The 15,855-nt window shown below is 36.1% G+C and overlaps 1 protein-coding gene across 3 annotated transcripts in view; it reads left to right on the top strand.

The window, feature by feature from the left end:
• ZNF638 (zinc finger protein 638) overlaps positions 1-15,855 on the top strand; it is a 61,497-nt gene that overhangs the window by 42,572 nt on the left and 3,070 nt on the right. For all 3 annotated transcript variants that reach the window (XM_015571481.1, XM_015571480.1, XM_006775298.2), the window contains 5 exons: positions 3,739-3,776; positions 7,819-9,034; positions 9,612-9,677; positions 11,394-12,339; positions 13,133-13,240. In XM_015571481.1, the coding sequence (XP_015426967.1) occupies positions 3,739-3,776; positions 7,819-9,034; positions 9,612-9,677; positions 11,394-12,339; positions 13,133-13,240 (2,374 nt within the window). The remainder of the gene's footprint in view (positions 1-3,738; positions 3,777-7,818; positions 9,035-9,611; positions 9,678-11,393; positions 12,340-13,132; positions 13,241-15,855) is intronic.

The following is a 15,855-nucleotide window of genomic DNA, read 5'->3' as shown; positions in this document are numbered from 1 at the left end:
AGGGCAGCGGTGGTGGTGGGAGCCTTGTGCGGCTGTGCGGCAGTGCTAAGGAGGTCTGATTGATGGCTTAGGCCCGCTCCCTGTAGGGACATCCCCCGAGGATTCCTGGACTGCGAGAGGGTGCAGGCCAGGCTGATGGACCCCCCCCCCCTCCACCCTGCCCTTAGTGCATGAATTTCATGCACCAGGCCTCTAGTGTGTGTGTGTGTGTGTGTGTTTATAAAATCATGGAGGTAGAAAAAGTGATTTGTAGAAGGAATGGACTTAGAGAAAAAAGTTATAAAGGTAAAGGAAGGGCCCTTGGAGCTTGCGAGTGAGGAAGCTAATGCAATGGTACATCTTTGATTTTTGATATTTTTTTCTTGGTCTTCTGAGTTATTTTTGTTATTTCCTGGATGCTGTATCTCCTACTCTCTTGGATTACTTTACTGTTTGCTAGAGTGCACTGTCAAATAATTTTCTGCAGAAAGTATGTGTGGGCAGTAAACTGTTAAATATGAATCCCTGCATATTTGAAACTGATTTATTTTGCCTTTAGAAAATATTTCATTGATCGTTTGCCTAGGTGGAGAATTCTATGCGCATATTGTTTTTTTTCTTTTATTATTTCCTAACTAGTATTGCTGAGAAGGCTGAGTGTAACCATACTTTTATATATTCTATTTTTTCCTCTTTGAAAGCTTTTAGCATTTATTCATTAAACAAATATTTATCTAACTAGAGGCCTGGTGCACAAAAATTTGTGCACTCGGGGGTAGGGGGTCCCTCAGCCAAGCCTGGGCCCTCTCGCAGTCTGGGACCCCTCGGGAGTGACCACTTGCTGGCTTAGGCCTGCTCCCCAGGGGATTGGGCCTAAGATGGCAATCAGACATCCCTCTGGCAGCCTGGCAGCCCTTGGGGGATGTCTATTTGCCAGCGGGGAGCAAACCTGAGCAGCAGTCGGACATCCTTAGCGCTGCTGAGTAGGCAGGAGAGGTTCCCACCACCACTGCTGTACTGGCAGCCACCAGCCTGGCTTGTGGCTGAGCACAGCTCCCCGCTGTGAGAGCGCACTGACCACCAGGGGGCAGCTCCTGCATTGAGCGTCTGCCCCCTGGTGGTCAGTGTGTGTCATAGTGACCAGTCATTCCCAGTCTTTCTGCTGTTAGGGTCAGTTTGCATATTACTCTTTTACTCTATAGGATAGAGGTCTGGTGCACAGGTTGGGGCCGGCTGATTTGCCCTGAAGGGTGATCCGGATCAGGGTGGGGGCCCCGCTTGGGGCACTGGCCAGTCCAGCTCTGAGGCCCAGCTCCAGCTCTGAGGCTGTGGCTGGCTGAAAGCAGGTATCTGGGTTTGTTTAGCTTTTATAATTGAAACATTGTTGCTTCTGGATCTCAGAGCTGGGCCGCGTCAGGCGGGGAACCTTGGCTTTCTCCATCACTGGAGCAAGCAAGCCTCATGTTCGCTTCAGCTGCGTGGCTGCTTGCCGCCATCTTTGTTGGCAGTTAATTTGCATATCCTGCTGATTAGCCAATGGGAAGCATAGCGGAGGTATGGTTAATTACCATGTTCGTCTATTATTGGATAGGATTCCTTTTCTATGACAGCATACTTTAGATATTGGAATACATTGATGACAGAAGAATCAGTGTCCCAGTATTCGAAGAACTTATTTAGTGGAGGAGATGGACTATAAACAGATAAGAACTACAGTGGGGCCTTGACTTACGAGTTTAATTCGTTCCGAGACAGCTCGTTAAGGAGCTCGTTAACTCAAATTACTCTATCAACTCAATGCAAAAAATTGGCCGAGAGACAGCTGGTATTTCAAAAAACTCATTAGTCGGGACACTCATAAGTCAAGGCCCCACTGTATATATAATGTCCAGTGGTAAAAAGTGCAATGATGTGCTATGGAGACAAATCACGATAAAAGGATAGAGAGTGATGGATGGGAATATGTGTGTTTTAGAGTGGTCAGGAGTAGACCCTCTGAGGTAGAGTTAAGTGAGAGATCTGAAGGAAGTAAGCGCCATGAATAAAGAGGTTTTTAGAAAAGCGAAGGTGTTAAGAACATTGGTGATTCAAAAGTTTTCAAGGATGATCATAGGGCTAGTGCAGTGTGCAAGGTTTTATCTTAGTTTGGAACTTATTTTCTAGATCCTGCTTACAGGACTGAAGGAATTTATGAAAGTCTAAAGATTACTGTGTCCTGGATCTGGTGAATGTTTTCCTCCTATTATTTCTTTGATTATTTTTCTTGTCTTCAGTTTTAATGTTCTGTCTTTCTGGAAATAACACCTATACCAATTTTGCAAATGATATATATCTTGTTGAATTTTTCTTAGAAAAATTCTTTAGAGAGGATATTCTTTAGAGGTGTTTTTAAAGCTCTTCAGTTGTCTGTAATACACTCAGCCATTTTAATATACTTGTTCACTTTTGTGCATTTGTATGTTTTTTCTTTTACCTATTTATGAATAAAGAAGCAAATTAGCTAATTAAAGGTATCTGGTATAGATTTCCTCTACTATCATATAAACTGTATGGAAACACTGTGGATGGAATTTATCAACTGCCATCTTTCATTTCAGTCATAAATCATTACGATATAGTCTAGATATCCCACCAGATACCTCAGTAAAGAAAGCCTTTTCTCTGGGACTCCAACACCCACACCAGGAATTCTCTCTGGGCACATTACTCTTTTTTTTTTTTTAAGTAAAAGTCTGAGTTTTAATTTGACAAAATATGGAGAAAGATAATTCTCAATTCAAAGGACACAATTCCCACAGAAAAAGCCTCCAGCTAGCATGTGTAAGCTTTAAAGGGCATAGATAGAGACCAGGCTGACATCTGTGTGAGAGATTGCGGGGGGTGGAGAGATTGAGATAAAAATAAAAAGAGAACTTATGGATGTGGACAGCAGTGTGGTGATTGTAGGGTGGAGATGGAGGAAGGTATAGGAGAGAGAATTGGTGATGGCTGGAGGCTTGACTTGGGGTGGTGAACACATAGTATAGTGTACAGGTGATATGTTGTATAATGGTGCACCTGAAACCTGTATGTTTTTGTTGACAAATGTCACCCCAATAAATTCAATTAACTAAAAGGAAATTAAAATAAATAAAGGGCATATATTTTTGCTTGTTTTGTTCACTCACTGTGATATATCCTAAGTGTTTGGTACATAGACACTGAATTTTAATTCCTCCTTCCATTTTGGGCCCCAAATAATTGCTTTCTTGGTGGTTCAGATATGTGTCTAAAAGATTATTGTTAAATTTTGTCCAACTTTTCTAGGTGTTTTTGAGTAGAAAACTTCTTCAAGTCAACTAGTTTCCCTTATGAATAGAAGTTTTTTCAGTAATAATTGCACAATGAAGAAGTTGATATTTCAGATTGTTTTTATTCTTAGCTAAAGGTGGTATTTCCAGGTTTTTAAAGTTAAAAGTTTATTTCCTATTTATGTCAACACGAAGGAAACTTATTTTTCTCATTAGTTGCTATTGTTAGTTTTTCTCTATAACCTAACCTGAGAAGTTTTTCTCTATAACCTAACCTATCTAGAACCTGATAGTTATATGAACACTGAAAATTAACTTTTATTTTAATATATCTTGTGTAGTTTTTTATTGTTTTTATTTATTTATGTATTTTTGCTTAGATTTTAAGAATTGAAATCATTGCATTGATGGGTTAAATACTTAAAGTTTAGTATAATAGGCTCTACTAAAATGTGGAATTATGTTACAGGCTCAAGCTGAGAAAGACCAAGAACTAGGAAAAGAAAGGTATGTGGCTTTAAGTATATTAACATTTTCATCTAGTATTTAGTTAATTACTGCATTTCATTTCTGTATTTTGTAGTAATTGTTCACCTGTAGCAAAAATTTCTTATTTACATGTGCATTTTGTATACATATAAGTATTGTGGTTTTCTCTTTTGGTTTTGTTGACCAAGGGGGTGATTTTTGTTTTTGTTTTTTGTCTCGGTATTTACAGATTTGTTTTTTAGAAAAACTGTATAAACACAATTTGAGTTAAATATATAAATATGACTTCTTTATTAAATGTTTTGCTAAGACTCTTAACTCGACTCTGATCAGTTTTATATTCTTCATGTTAGATTTTCTTTTCCAAAATAGTTACAATGGTAACACTTCAATCTTTTTGCATAATCTTTTAAAATTACACTTAAAACCAAAAAGGTAATGTTCAGTGTGTATTTTGATACTTTTTAAAAACAGCTGGGGTGTGGAAAGGGATATTTATAAAACAGTAATATGTATGCTGCTTTATATTTTCAGAGGATGAAAGTTTGTTCTTCAGAATCTACACAAAGTAGTGGCTCACTCACAGCTTTGTTTTGACCACATTGTCTTTTTAGTCACTCTCTCTTCCTGATGAATCCACTCATAGCACCACCTTTGCCCCACCAATGAATAATCTCCCTGTTACTACTCTTTATTGGGATTTACGAATTTAAACTCTTTTTCCTTCCTTTATATAATTAATGTAATTTACCCTTATTTGTTGGAATTAATGTAGTAAGAGCTTTTAAGTATGAGAGCATTTTGAAAGTGCTTAAAATGTGGAGAGTTTATTTTATTTGATGCACTAATTGTAAGATGCCTGAAGAACAGAAAAATAGGAAGTTCTACCGATTTTTCTTCTCAGTAATTAATATTTATTAAATGAGACTTTTAAATGATAGAGGGTTATGAGTACATTAAAATATGTTGGTGACTTGAAGCAGTAGATTTGATGTATGTGTGGGCACAAACTTTAAGTTGTACATCATACCAATTATATTCATATGCCTAAGAAGTAATACCAAAAGCAATGTTTGATATACAAGCCCATGAATGGCTTAATAAGTAACAATGCCACATATAGTAGTGAAGATAGACCTACAGTTTGGCCACAGTAACTCTGGCTGGTAATAAACTCTTTGAAAATTCTATTTTATACATTTCATCTGACAAAATTTCTTTCAGGTCTGCAGGAATAGGCATCATCTGTGTTTTGGTCATTTTTTCCCTCTCGTTTTGACTTTTAAAATCAAATATATTTCTTAATGAATTTAGAGATAATTGTCTAATCTTAAACATCAATTTAAAAAATTCTAGCACTAATAACTTTTTAATTCCCATTTTGCACTCAGTTTTTTTCTGACTTATATGACATTAGAGAAAAAGATGTGGGTTTTAGCCCAAATACTTCATATTTGTTTATTGGAGTTAAACTGATTCTGAGAAAATATGGGTGCTTTTTTGCCTGTTTGTTTATAGTTGAAGTATTTAAATATATTTTCTACTGAAAGGATATCTCACATGAATATATTAATAATATAATAATAACTACATTTTGCCTGTTCTCGTCTTCCCCCATGTAACATTATTTACCATGTGATTAAGCCTCAAAATAAGGACACAAGATTTTCATCAATTCATTTATAATGTTGGGAAGTATCCAGTGGCACTCTGAAATAAACACTAATCTTCAGCATTGTTAAGTCTCAGTCTAAAGTTTCTTGTATAGTATGTGGTATAGTCTTACCATTTGTTCTCATGCCCAGCTTTTATTGTATGCCTTTTCTGAAGATTTGAAACTCTGGTGTTATGGGGAGGATGGAGGTGGGCAGAGGGTGGGAAATTAATACTTGTATCCTGAATGCCTTCCTGGGACCAATTTTTTGTGCCATTTCCCAGAATCTGATTGTTTTCCTTTGATCTTCTGAAAGACTGATTGTTTGACTTCTTATGTTAATAATTACATGTACTTGACATTTCAAACTGACTTTCCAAGCTAACTAGATGAATATTGAGACTTTTCCCCATATTAGCCAGAAAACTAGATATTAATTTTTGGTAAATGAATTTTTTGAAGAAAGCACTGTAATTTTAAAAAAAACCATGCACAAGAACAAATATGGAATTGAGCCATTTTCCAAGTAGGTCTATGCTCTCTGTTTGAAATATGGAACTGCTGCATAGTGATTCATTTTATAGAAAAGATAATAGCTTTTTTTTTAATTGACGAACTTTAAATATGGCAAAGGGGAAGGATTTGCTGTATTCTAGAGTCAGGAATCAAAATCCGCATTGCTAGTCTTCTAGACCACTAGATTGGTGTTTTTGTAATAGCCTTAATTTGTAAAGGCTTTAGGGTTAATACACAGTTCTGGAATGAGGCAGAAATTTGAATTTAATCCTTATCATTGGAAATGAGTCTTGTGATTTAAAAACAAAATGTTTGTATTTTGAGAAATCATATTTATGTAACTGCTGTAACTGAATGTCACAACTTTTTCTTGTCTTTGTCATATTTGTGCTAGTCCTAAAAATTTGGAACACTCCAAATCAGCCATTGGTATTTTTTAATGTAAGGGGTGTGAATTATTTAAAACAACATTTAAACCCTTTCAGCGTGTGAAGGGTAGTTTATATGCTTATATAAATGAATAAATGTGTTGATTAAGGTCTATGGTTACTGGCTGTTTAACTTAAATTCCTCAGCCTCTTTGCCCTTACACTTTTTATCAAGAGGTATTTTTCTGATCTCTTAAAAAAGTTTTCTCCTTTGGAAGTTTAAACTTACCTACCAGTTTTAGGGAGAGGACTAGTTTACTGCCTCCAATTATTAGACCCTTATGTGATAGCACTTTTTCCAAACTTCTAAAATATTATTAACGTGTCAGGACACAGATACACATTATCTTGTGTTCAATAAAGGATATATGGCCACCTCTTAAGAATCATATCATAGGGGGTATCTCATCACCTCCTATTTTTTAAAGTAGGGGGGAAAATGTAGATACTCTTTGCTATGAGATACTGATGTGGCATGACCACTTTCTGTCTGGTGTCTTCCTCCAACCTGCTGCTTCTGATGTAATTAAGTGAATGTATTTGTTGAACTTCAATTTGTGTTGATAACATGCTGGACACTGTCTTCAGAAGCTTGGATTTTCCTTGTTACTCTTCAAAATTACATCTGATCTTTGGGACATTAATATAGTTTATTCTGTCTCTGTCTCAATGAAAGTAGTTTAATGATAGACTCACACTTTTGCTTACCTTTCATTTGGAAAGACCACAATGAAATAAGATCAGTTACATTTATTTCCTCCATTTATTCTGAATAATTTTACTTACATTTTTAAGTTATGTATTGGAATTGTATATTATTCTCTATAACTGGAAATATTTCTTTTAACATATTTCTTCTCATAATATAGCCAAAGGTACATATTTTATAATAAGACCTCATATTTATGTTAGGGTGACACTAGACACTATCAGTTTCATCTCTAACTTTAAATATCCAACAGAGTATTAAAAAAGAGGTGACTTACTATTAGTTTCTGTTTATGTTGTTCCTTTTAGGTAAGGTTTTAGATTTCAATGTGTAGATTATTAGTTTTATTGTAAAGTTACATATGTATTATTTCAGTTACCACTGTTAGAAAGATAGGACCTAAAAATAAGATGCAAATTTAACACAGAAGAAAAAAAATTATTATAACTTAAATGAGTACAGGGATCGGATAAATGGTTATAATTTTGCCGTTTCGTTTGAACTAAAAAGAAATCTTCAATGCACTGGAGGATCTCTTTAAAATTTTTATATTGTTTACATATTTACATCAAGGCATCTTAACCATTTTTATGCTAATTGGCTGGATTTCCCTATGCTTATTATTAATGCATTAGGAACTCTTAACAATTGGCATCAACGGGATTATTTATGATGGTTGAATTCTCATCATAGTTTGATTTTTGTTTGTGTTTTTGTTTGTGTTCTTTTTTGTTTGTTTTTAAATACTTTTAGCCCTGACTTGAAAAACAATCCAGTTGATGAAAGTGAGGTGCACACAGCAGCTGATAGTCCCTCTGTTAAACCTAGTGAGGTTGAAGAAGAAACTATTCCCAGCATTCAAACAGAAACTTCTGTACAACAGGAAGAGTTTTGTGAGGAAGAACCTGACAGAATACTATGTGACTCTGACTTTGCTATTGAAACGTTGGAAATTGAAACTCAAGGAGAGGAGGTCAAAGTGGAAATTCCTCTTGTAGAAACCATTCCAACCAATATTGAATTATTCACCGAAAATGTAGAGGAGTCTGTTTTAAATCAGCAGGTGTATACCAGTGACTTTGGGAAGGAAGAGGCAGAAATTATTAAAGCTGAAACAGAAGTAGCAACATCTGACAGTGCATTTATAGAAGAAAGGAATATCCAAGGAATTCTAGAAGAATCTCCATCTGAAGCAGAAGACTTCTTTTCTGGGATTACACAGGCTATGATAGAAGCTATAGCTGAAGTGGACAAACATGAAACTGATTCAGAAATAGTACCATCTACTTGTGTTGTGACCCTGGTACCAGGAATTTCCACTGGGGATGAGAAGACAATGAGCAAAAACGGAATTTCTGAAAAAAGTAACATGGATGAACAGGAGGAGAATGAATTTAATACTAAGGAAACCAAAATGGATCTGCAAATAGGAACAGGGAAGGCTGAAAAGAATGATGCTAGGATGGTCGCAGAGAAGGTGGAAAAGATTGTGGTAGCAACGAAAGAAAAGCCTGCAGAAAACACTGGGATCAAGGCATACCCAAATAAAGGAGTGTGCCAGGCCAGTAAGCCTGATGAAACTAGTAAAACTAGTATGCTGGCTACATCAAATGCACCTAGCAGTAAATCAAGCATCAAGTCTGGTATGGTCTCTTCTCCAAAGACAAAAACTACAGCTTCCAAATCTGAAAACCAGAAAAGTTTTCTAAAACCTGTACTCAGAGATCACATAAATGCTGAAAAGAAACTTTCAGCCAAGGAATTGGGTCTTAAACCTGCAAGCGCCAGGTTGGCCGAAAACAGCAGTAAAATCAAATCTACTCACAGCGGTGTTACCAGAGGAGGCAGTGGAAGGATCTCAGCTCTGCCAGACAAGGATTCTAAACTGGATTACAGGGATATTACAAAACAGTCTCAGGAAACAGAGGCTAGACCTTCCACCATGAAACGGGATGACGGCAACAATAAGGTGAGGAGGGTAGGAAGAATAGCTCAATGTATTTTTGAAGTGATATGCTCTCTTGTTGTAGCTTTGGAGTAGATGTTATCTTGTTTTATACTTCATCTCACTTTACTCCCAAGCTTCCGTTTCTCTTTCTGGTTCCATTGATCTAAGCGGATAGACATTTAGAATAATAAGCTCGAGTTCATAATTATTAACAGGTTTGGAAAGTTTTATTTGGATAAAATGTGGTCAGAAACTTAACTTTGTGGTTTAAAAATAAAGTCTGCAGTGAGTCTCCTAAAGTGACTTAGTACTCTGCTTCTGAATGGGAAACTTTTCTGTTTTAAAATGAAGCTTTATTTATCAGCTTACTGATTGCCCAACTTAGATATTGTTGGAAAAGGTCAGTAAAACTGAATTTAACTACAACTTATAGATTATGCCTACACTGTTATTAACTGGTGACTTAGTTTGGTATACCTGGTAAATATTGGCATAACTGAATGTGTTTGGATAATTTTTTTTCTTTCCCTTTTTAAAGAACACTAATAACCTAGTTGTAAATTCTTTTTTTTTCTACATTTTTTACTTAATATTTCAGACTTTGGTTGGGCAAAACACCAAGAATCCTAAAAGCACCACTGGTAGAAGTTCCAAATCTAAAGAGGTGAGAAATAGTTTATTAAAACAAACCCTTCTGTTCTATCCATCCATACTTTATAACTTGTCTTTCTCCTGTAATAATTAAATTGATATATAATAGAGCAAAGGATAGGAATGAGATGTTTTATTTTCTTTGGACCCTATTACCAATTTGTTTTTTACCTTGAGCTAGACTAGTTTGTGGGGTTTTTTGTTGTTGTTTTTCTTTTGTTTGAAGTATTACAAACAGTAGTACATATGTCTCCTTTTTCCCTCATTGACCTCCCCTGAGCCTCCCCTACTCCCTGGCACATGCCCTCCCCCCACACCCCCAGTGACTGTGTCCATTGCTTATCCTTTTTATATGCATGCATACAAGTCCTTAGTTTGTGTTCTTGATGCAGGGCAAAAAGTTACCCAGGGACAGAAAGAGAATTAGAGTAGGAAAATGCCTTCAATCTCATATTGACAAAAATAGGTTATAAACACAGAATAAAATGATATGTGAAAAGGAGACTGGGGCTTGACTGAAGTCTTCCCCTCATTTTTCGACACTTCCAAAAAGGTGGTCATTTTGGTAAATGGATGGGCTCTATGATTTATTTATTTTTCTGGTACTCAGCCAAGCATACAGCTTACATTTTATGTTTGCTATTTTAGGATTCCACCATTCATAAAAAAATTTTCCTAGTCATTTTTTTAATATATATTTTATTGATTTTTCACAGAAAAGAAGGGAGAGGGATAGAGAGTTTTAAACATCGATGAGAGAGAAACATCAATCAGCTGCCTCCTGTACACCCCCTCCTGGGGATGTGCCCACAACCAAGGTACATGCCCTTGACCGGAATCGAACCTGGGACCCTTCAATCCACAGGCTGATGCTCTATCCACTGAGTCAAACCGGTTAGAGCCCTAGTTATTTTATTTACTTCCTCTGGGAGGGGAAGAATTTGAGCCTATTTTATTGGGGCAAGGGAATATATTAGTTTAAGAAGCGGAAGTAAAGATATAGTTATTCCATTGGCTTAATAAGTTGATAATACAACTGCTTACAGATTCCTTCCTCCCCAAATTACTGGGTATATATTCAAATGTCATTATTATATATACTAATAATTAATCATTGATAGCATACTAAATGTTATAGGAAAAGCCTGCTGGGAAATTATTTTCTTTACTATTGGCATTATTTTTTGAATTATAGGTACTACTTTTTTTTTTAAGTGCATTAATACTTGCCACAAGGTCTTAGTAATTTTCCATATAACTTTATCAATATGTAAACTTTATATTTAAGTGCTGCATATCTTAAAATATATATTACGTATAAACTGGTCCATGGAACTATCTTGGTAGCTATTTACTTTTTAACTTCATTGTGATATTTAACATATGAAACAGTGAATTCTTTGTATTATATTGTTTGATAAATGCTTTTGTCCATCATATTTTAAAACTTGCACATTATTTAGGAATTAATTATAGTCTTATTGAAATTAAGTGAAGGTGGAATTAGGTTATTACTAGGGTTTTGCCCTTTGCATTGTTTACCTTGTGAATTACAGCTAATTCATTTCTTGGGCTTTTAAAAATAACTAATTTCAACCTTTAGGAAACCTCTCTGCACTAAAATTCTCACAAATGATACTTCATGCACATTTACTGGGCTATTTGAAATGTAGTCAGTTTATTAGTAGTTATTCACAATTCTTTGATTTTTTTTTAACCTTTCCAACAGGAACCATTATTTCCATTTAATTTGGATGAGTTTGTTACTGTGGATGAGGTTATAGAAGAAGTGAATCCTTCGCAAGCCAAACAGAATCCACTAAAGGGAAAAAGGAAAGAAGCTCTCAAAAATATCCCTTCCTCTGAACTTCCTGTAAAGAAGAAGAAAGGGAAAACTTCTGGCCCGCATGTTGTGGAGAGAGAATTATCTTTTGTAACACTGGATGAGATTGGGGAAGAGGAAGATGCACACCTAGCACAAGCTCTGGTCACTGTAGACGAAGTTATTGATGAAGAAGAAATAAATATGGAAGAAATGGTAAAAAATTCAAATTCACTTCTTACATTAGATGAGTTAATTGATCAAGACGATTGCATATCCCACAGTGAACCTAAAGATGTTATTGTACTGTCGGTGGCTGAAGAACAAGATCTTCTCAAACAGGAACGCCTGGTGACTGTGGATGAAATTGGAGAAGTAGAGGAGCTACCTTTAAATGAATCAGCAGACTTAAGTTTTGCCACTTTAAATACTAAAGGAAATGAGGAAAATACTGGAAGTGAGTCCATTGACTTCATTTCTTCCCAGATGCCTGAAGACCCTTCTACTTTGGTTACTGTAGATGAAATACAGGATGACAGCAGTGATCTGCACTTAGTGACTTTGGATGAAGTAAATGAAGAGGATGAAGACTCTGTGGCAGATTTTAATAACCTTAAAGAAGAGCTTAATTTTGTTACTGTTGATGAAGTTGGAGAAGAGGAAGATGGAGATGATTTAAAAGTTGAATTAGCACAAAGCAAAAATGAACATCCCACAGATAAAAGAGGGGATAGGAAAAAGAGAGCTATGGACACAAGGAAGACAAAACTTGAAGCCTTGTCCCAAGTGGGTCCAGTAAGTGTGAATGTTGTGGAAGAAGATCTGAACACCATGGTTGAGAGGCACTTAGCAGGTAGATACTTAGAAGCGGTTGCTTTCTGTTTTATGAGGGTATTACATTTAAAATATTTTAAAAACATGTTGCAGCATTTCTAATGCTTTTACTCTATTGATAAAAGAAGCCAACAAATAGTTATAGCCAAGGAAATGTGTACAGATTTCACAGATTTCTCTTACAGAGTAGCCCTCGCCCCAAGTTATTATACCTCAAGAAAAAGATACCAAAACCAAAAAGCAAGCTAGAGTGCCAATATTAAAATTGGAATGGAATGGTATATGTGCAGTTTCTGGGAAACTAGCTTTGGTAAGTAGAAGGTTGTTTATACCAGACCGCCTCCCAGTATTTGCGTATACTTTGGATTTAAAAGAATTTAAGAAGGTACCATTTCACTGTTAAGTAATATTTTGAGGGCATAGAATAATAGGTCAGCTCATCTTCAGGACTTGAGGGAGATCAAAATAATATCCAATAAGGAAATCTTGAAAGTGTTATCCATACTAAAAAGAAAAAAATACTAGGAAGGTCCCACAGATTTGTGTAACAAAATAGAAAAATATGTATAGGCTTCTTAGGGAACACAGGTAGGAAGATACAGTTTGGAACAAGATAAATCAGAAAATAAAAGAATACTTAGACTAATGCTGAATGTTTTTAAATAAAATTTTCTTATTTTATATTAGAAATAAGCTTCCTTCCCAAATTTGAGTATTGTTTTCAAAAAAGGTGTTAAAATTGTTACTTATCATTAAAAGCAATTTAAATATTGTTACTGTAAGTAAATAAATTGGGCTTTTTTTTTTTTAAGCTAAAATGACAACCAAGAGAGTTAGAATTGGGACAACTCCACCATTGGAAAACGCAGTTGAGACAGATCCAGAGCAAGATAAAGAAGAGGCCTACCAAATTAGTGAAGGTAAAGCAGGATTGATGGAAGGGGGACAAGAGAGTAACACAGCATGGGGTCTTAGATCTACCACTGAAGAAGAAAAGTAGAAAAATAGTGAAATAGCTTGTTGAGGGGAGGAGGGGTATAGCCTTATAATGATCTGAATAATGATTTTTTTATTTTTGTAATTTAGAGAGATAGTGGAAAATAATGAAATGGGATAATAGGATAGTAGGCAATCCCATTATAATAGAATGAGACAAATTTATAGAAGTGATCCATAAAAGGGGTTATTCTGACCATGTTGCAGTATCAAGTGAAAATCATTTATTAACTAGCTCTTACTTGTAGACCAGATTTGTTGCTTTGTGGATGCTGCCAAGCAGCCAGCCAGTGAATTCAGATGTCTTAATAACATTAATAAAACTATGTTGAAACAAATAGGGAATGTTGTCTAAGTGTAAGAGAGTTCTCTAGGCATGAAACAAGTACTTGCCATTGTATTCATTATGTTCATAGCAAAATGCTAAAAAGGTTAGGAAAAAAAAGCATACCATTTCAGATATCAAGTTTATTGATTCAGAGAGGTAAAGCAAAATAACTACCCACTGTCTTAAACAGCCCTTGCACCATCCTCTTTACAGCACCCTTCTTGCCATCTTGCTTTTCTATCTTCTCTAAGGAAAAACTACTAACTGATTCAGTCCAGGTTCATTGAATCTAATCTTAGTTGGCCCTTCAGTGCTGCCCCACAATCCCTCTATAGGATAAAGTGGTAATATGCAAATTAACCTTCACACCCTCACAAGATGACTGCCTACGACCAGGCCAGCAAGGGGGGCCAGGCCAGCAAGGGGGTTAGTGAGACACACACACACACACACACACACACCCTGCTTGAATTTTGTGCACTGGGCCTTTAGTCTATTATAGGCCTCCTTCTTTTCCCATTTCCTAATAGTTGTAATATAAGCCTTTTTCTCCCCTCTGTATCGCCTAGTCCAGTGGTCGGCAAAGTGCGGCTCTTTGGCCCCTTCAGTGTGGCTCTTCCACAAAATACCGACTTCTGTGCATGGGCCACGAAGTTTCAGTTGCCCTGTATGTGTGCGCCCGCGTGTGGTATTTTGCAGAAGAGCCACACTGAAGGGGCCAAAGAGCCGCCTGTGGCTCGCGAGCTGCGGTTTTGCCAACCACGGGCCTAGTCCATTTCTCACTATATAACCTTGCTTTAATTTCTATTTACCAGAGCAAATATAGGATCTCCCCTTTGTGCCAGCTTGTATTTTACTGATATTGGCTCCTCACACTTAAATATGTCCAAGACTTTCCCCTTTAAAAAACCATGCCCTTAACTTTGGAATCCTAGTTGCCATCTTTTCTCCTTTCTTTTAGAGCAAAGCATTTAGAAAGAAGATCTGTTACTTCTTCATTTCCTATGGAACTGGATATATTTTGGCTTCTTTTGTAACCACCTTCCTGAATTGGTGTTGAGAACCTCCATTGGGTTGTTGTGAAACTTGGTTGTTTTTTTCCTTCTAAATTTAGTTTTATTTTACTTCTCTGCATCATTTGTTACTACTGATCATGCCCTCTTTCTTAAAGCTCTCTCCCAAACTGTTACTCATCTGTCTCTTCTGTATAACCTCTGCTTGATACCAAGCCATAGTTAGTGGTTAAGTTGAAGAATGAAGAATAGAGAAAGGATGATTTATTTACTGCTTCTGTAACGTTTTATTTCCATTAATGCAGAGACAGTATGTTTGGCAATATGTTTTCTAGCTTAAGAGTTCATTTTTAAAACTTAAAATATTTGTTTTAATTTATTTAGATTATTACAGAATTACTTATTATTATGAGATAAATGTGTCTTTGGAGTTTCAGGAGCAAATGTGTTTGAAAAAGTTTATTCCTTTGATACGGGAATAAACTTTTGCAGGAAGATATTGGAGGCTATTTTAACTATCAAGTCAAGAAATGGGATACAGTCTTTCTTTTATTGATTCTTTAGGATTTGATAACCAATAAACTGCAAGGAATAAGAAAAGAATAAATAATGCTATCATAATTCGTAGCGATCTCCTCAGAGTTGGTAAAGGTAGCCCAGTTTCCTGGAGAGAGCACTGAACTTGAAGTCACAAGTCTTGGCTCTAGTCTCTATCACTTAACTATCCATGCAACCTTGGGCATATCAGTTTCTTCCTCTCTTGCTTTTGCTTTCTCCATCTATGAAGAAATAGGGATAATAATGATTTGACTTGCCTCTCTTCACACGAGATACATGCTAAATGAATGATGTGTATGTGAAAGGGATTTGTCAAGTGCTATGCAACAGTGTAAAGTATTTCAGCTACTGAGGGTAGTAAATAAGATTGCTTGGAACCAGTTCTGTCTTTGTCTTCCCCCGAGATCATATTATGCAGTGTCTGCTGACCTGAAGTGCTTTTTACATATTATTTATTCTGCTGGGCTTTAGCATTTGTATTTTTACTTGTGATTCTGTTTAACAAGGGTCTTAGTCTGTCAGTTTTGTCTCAGTTGGGTTGTTTTTATTTTTTGTTCTTTGTTTGATGGTCGCAAGGGCGTCAGTACAGAGCATCAGAATTACTCTCTGCTCATTTTCTTTTCCCCTTAACTCACTCTTT

This window comes from Myotis davidii, unplaced genomic scaffold (genome assembly GCF_000327345.1).
Source record: "Myotis davidii unplaced genomic scaffold, ASM32734v1 scaffold247, whole genome shotgun sequence".
NCBI classification, from domain to species: Eukaryota; Metazoa; Chordata; class Mammalia; order Chiroptera; family Vespertilionidae; genus Myotis; species Myotis davidii.
Note: the sequence above shows the minus strand (reverse complement) of the source record. Positions and strands in the feature narration are given on the sequence as shown.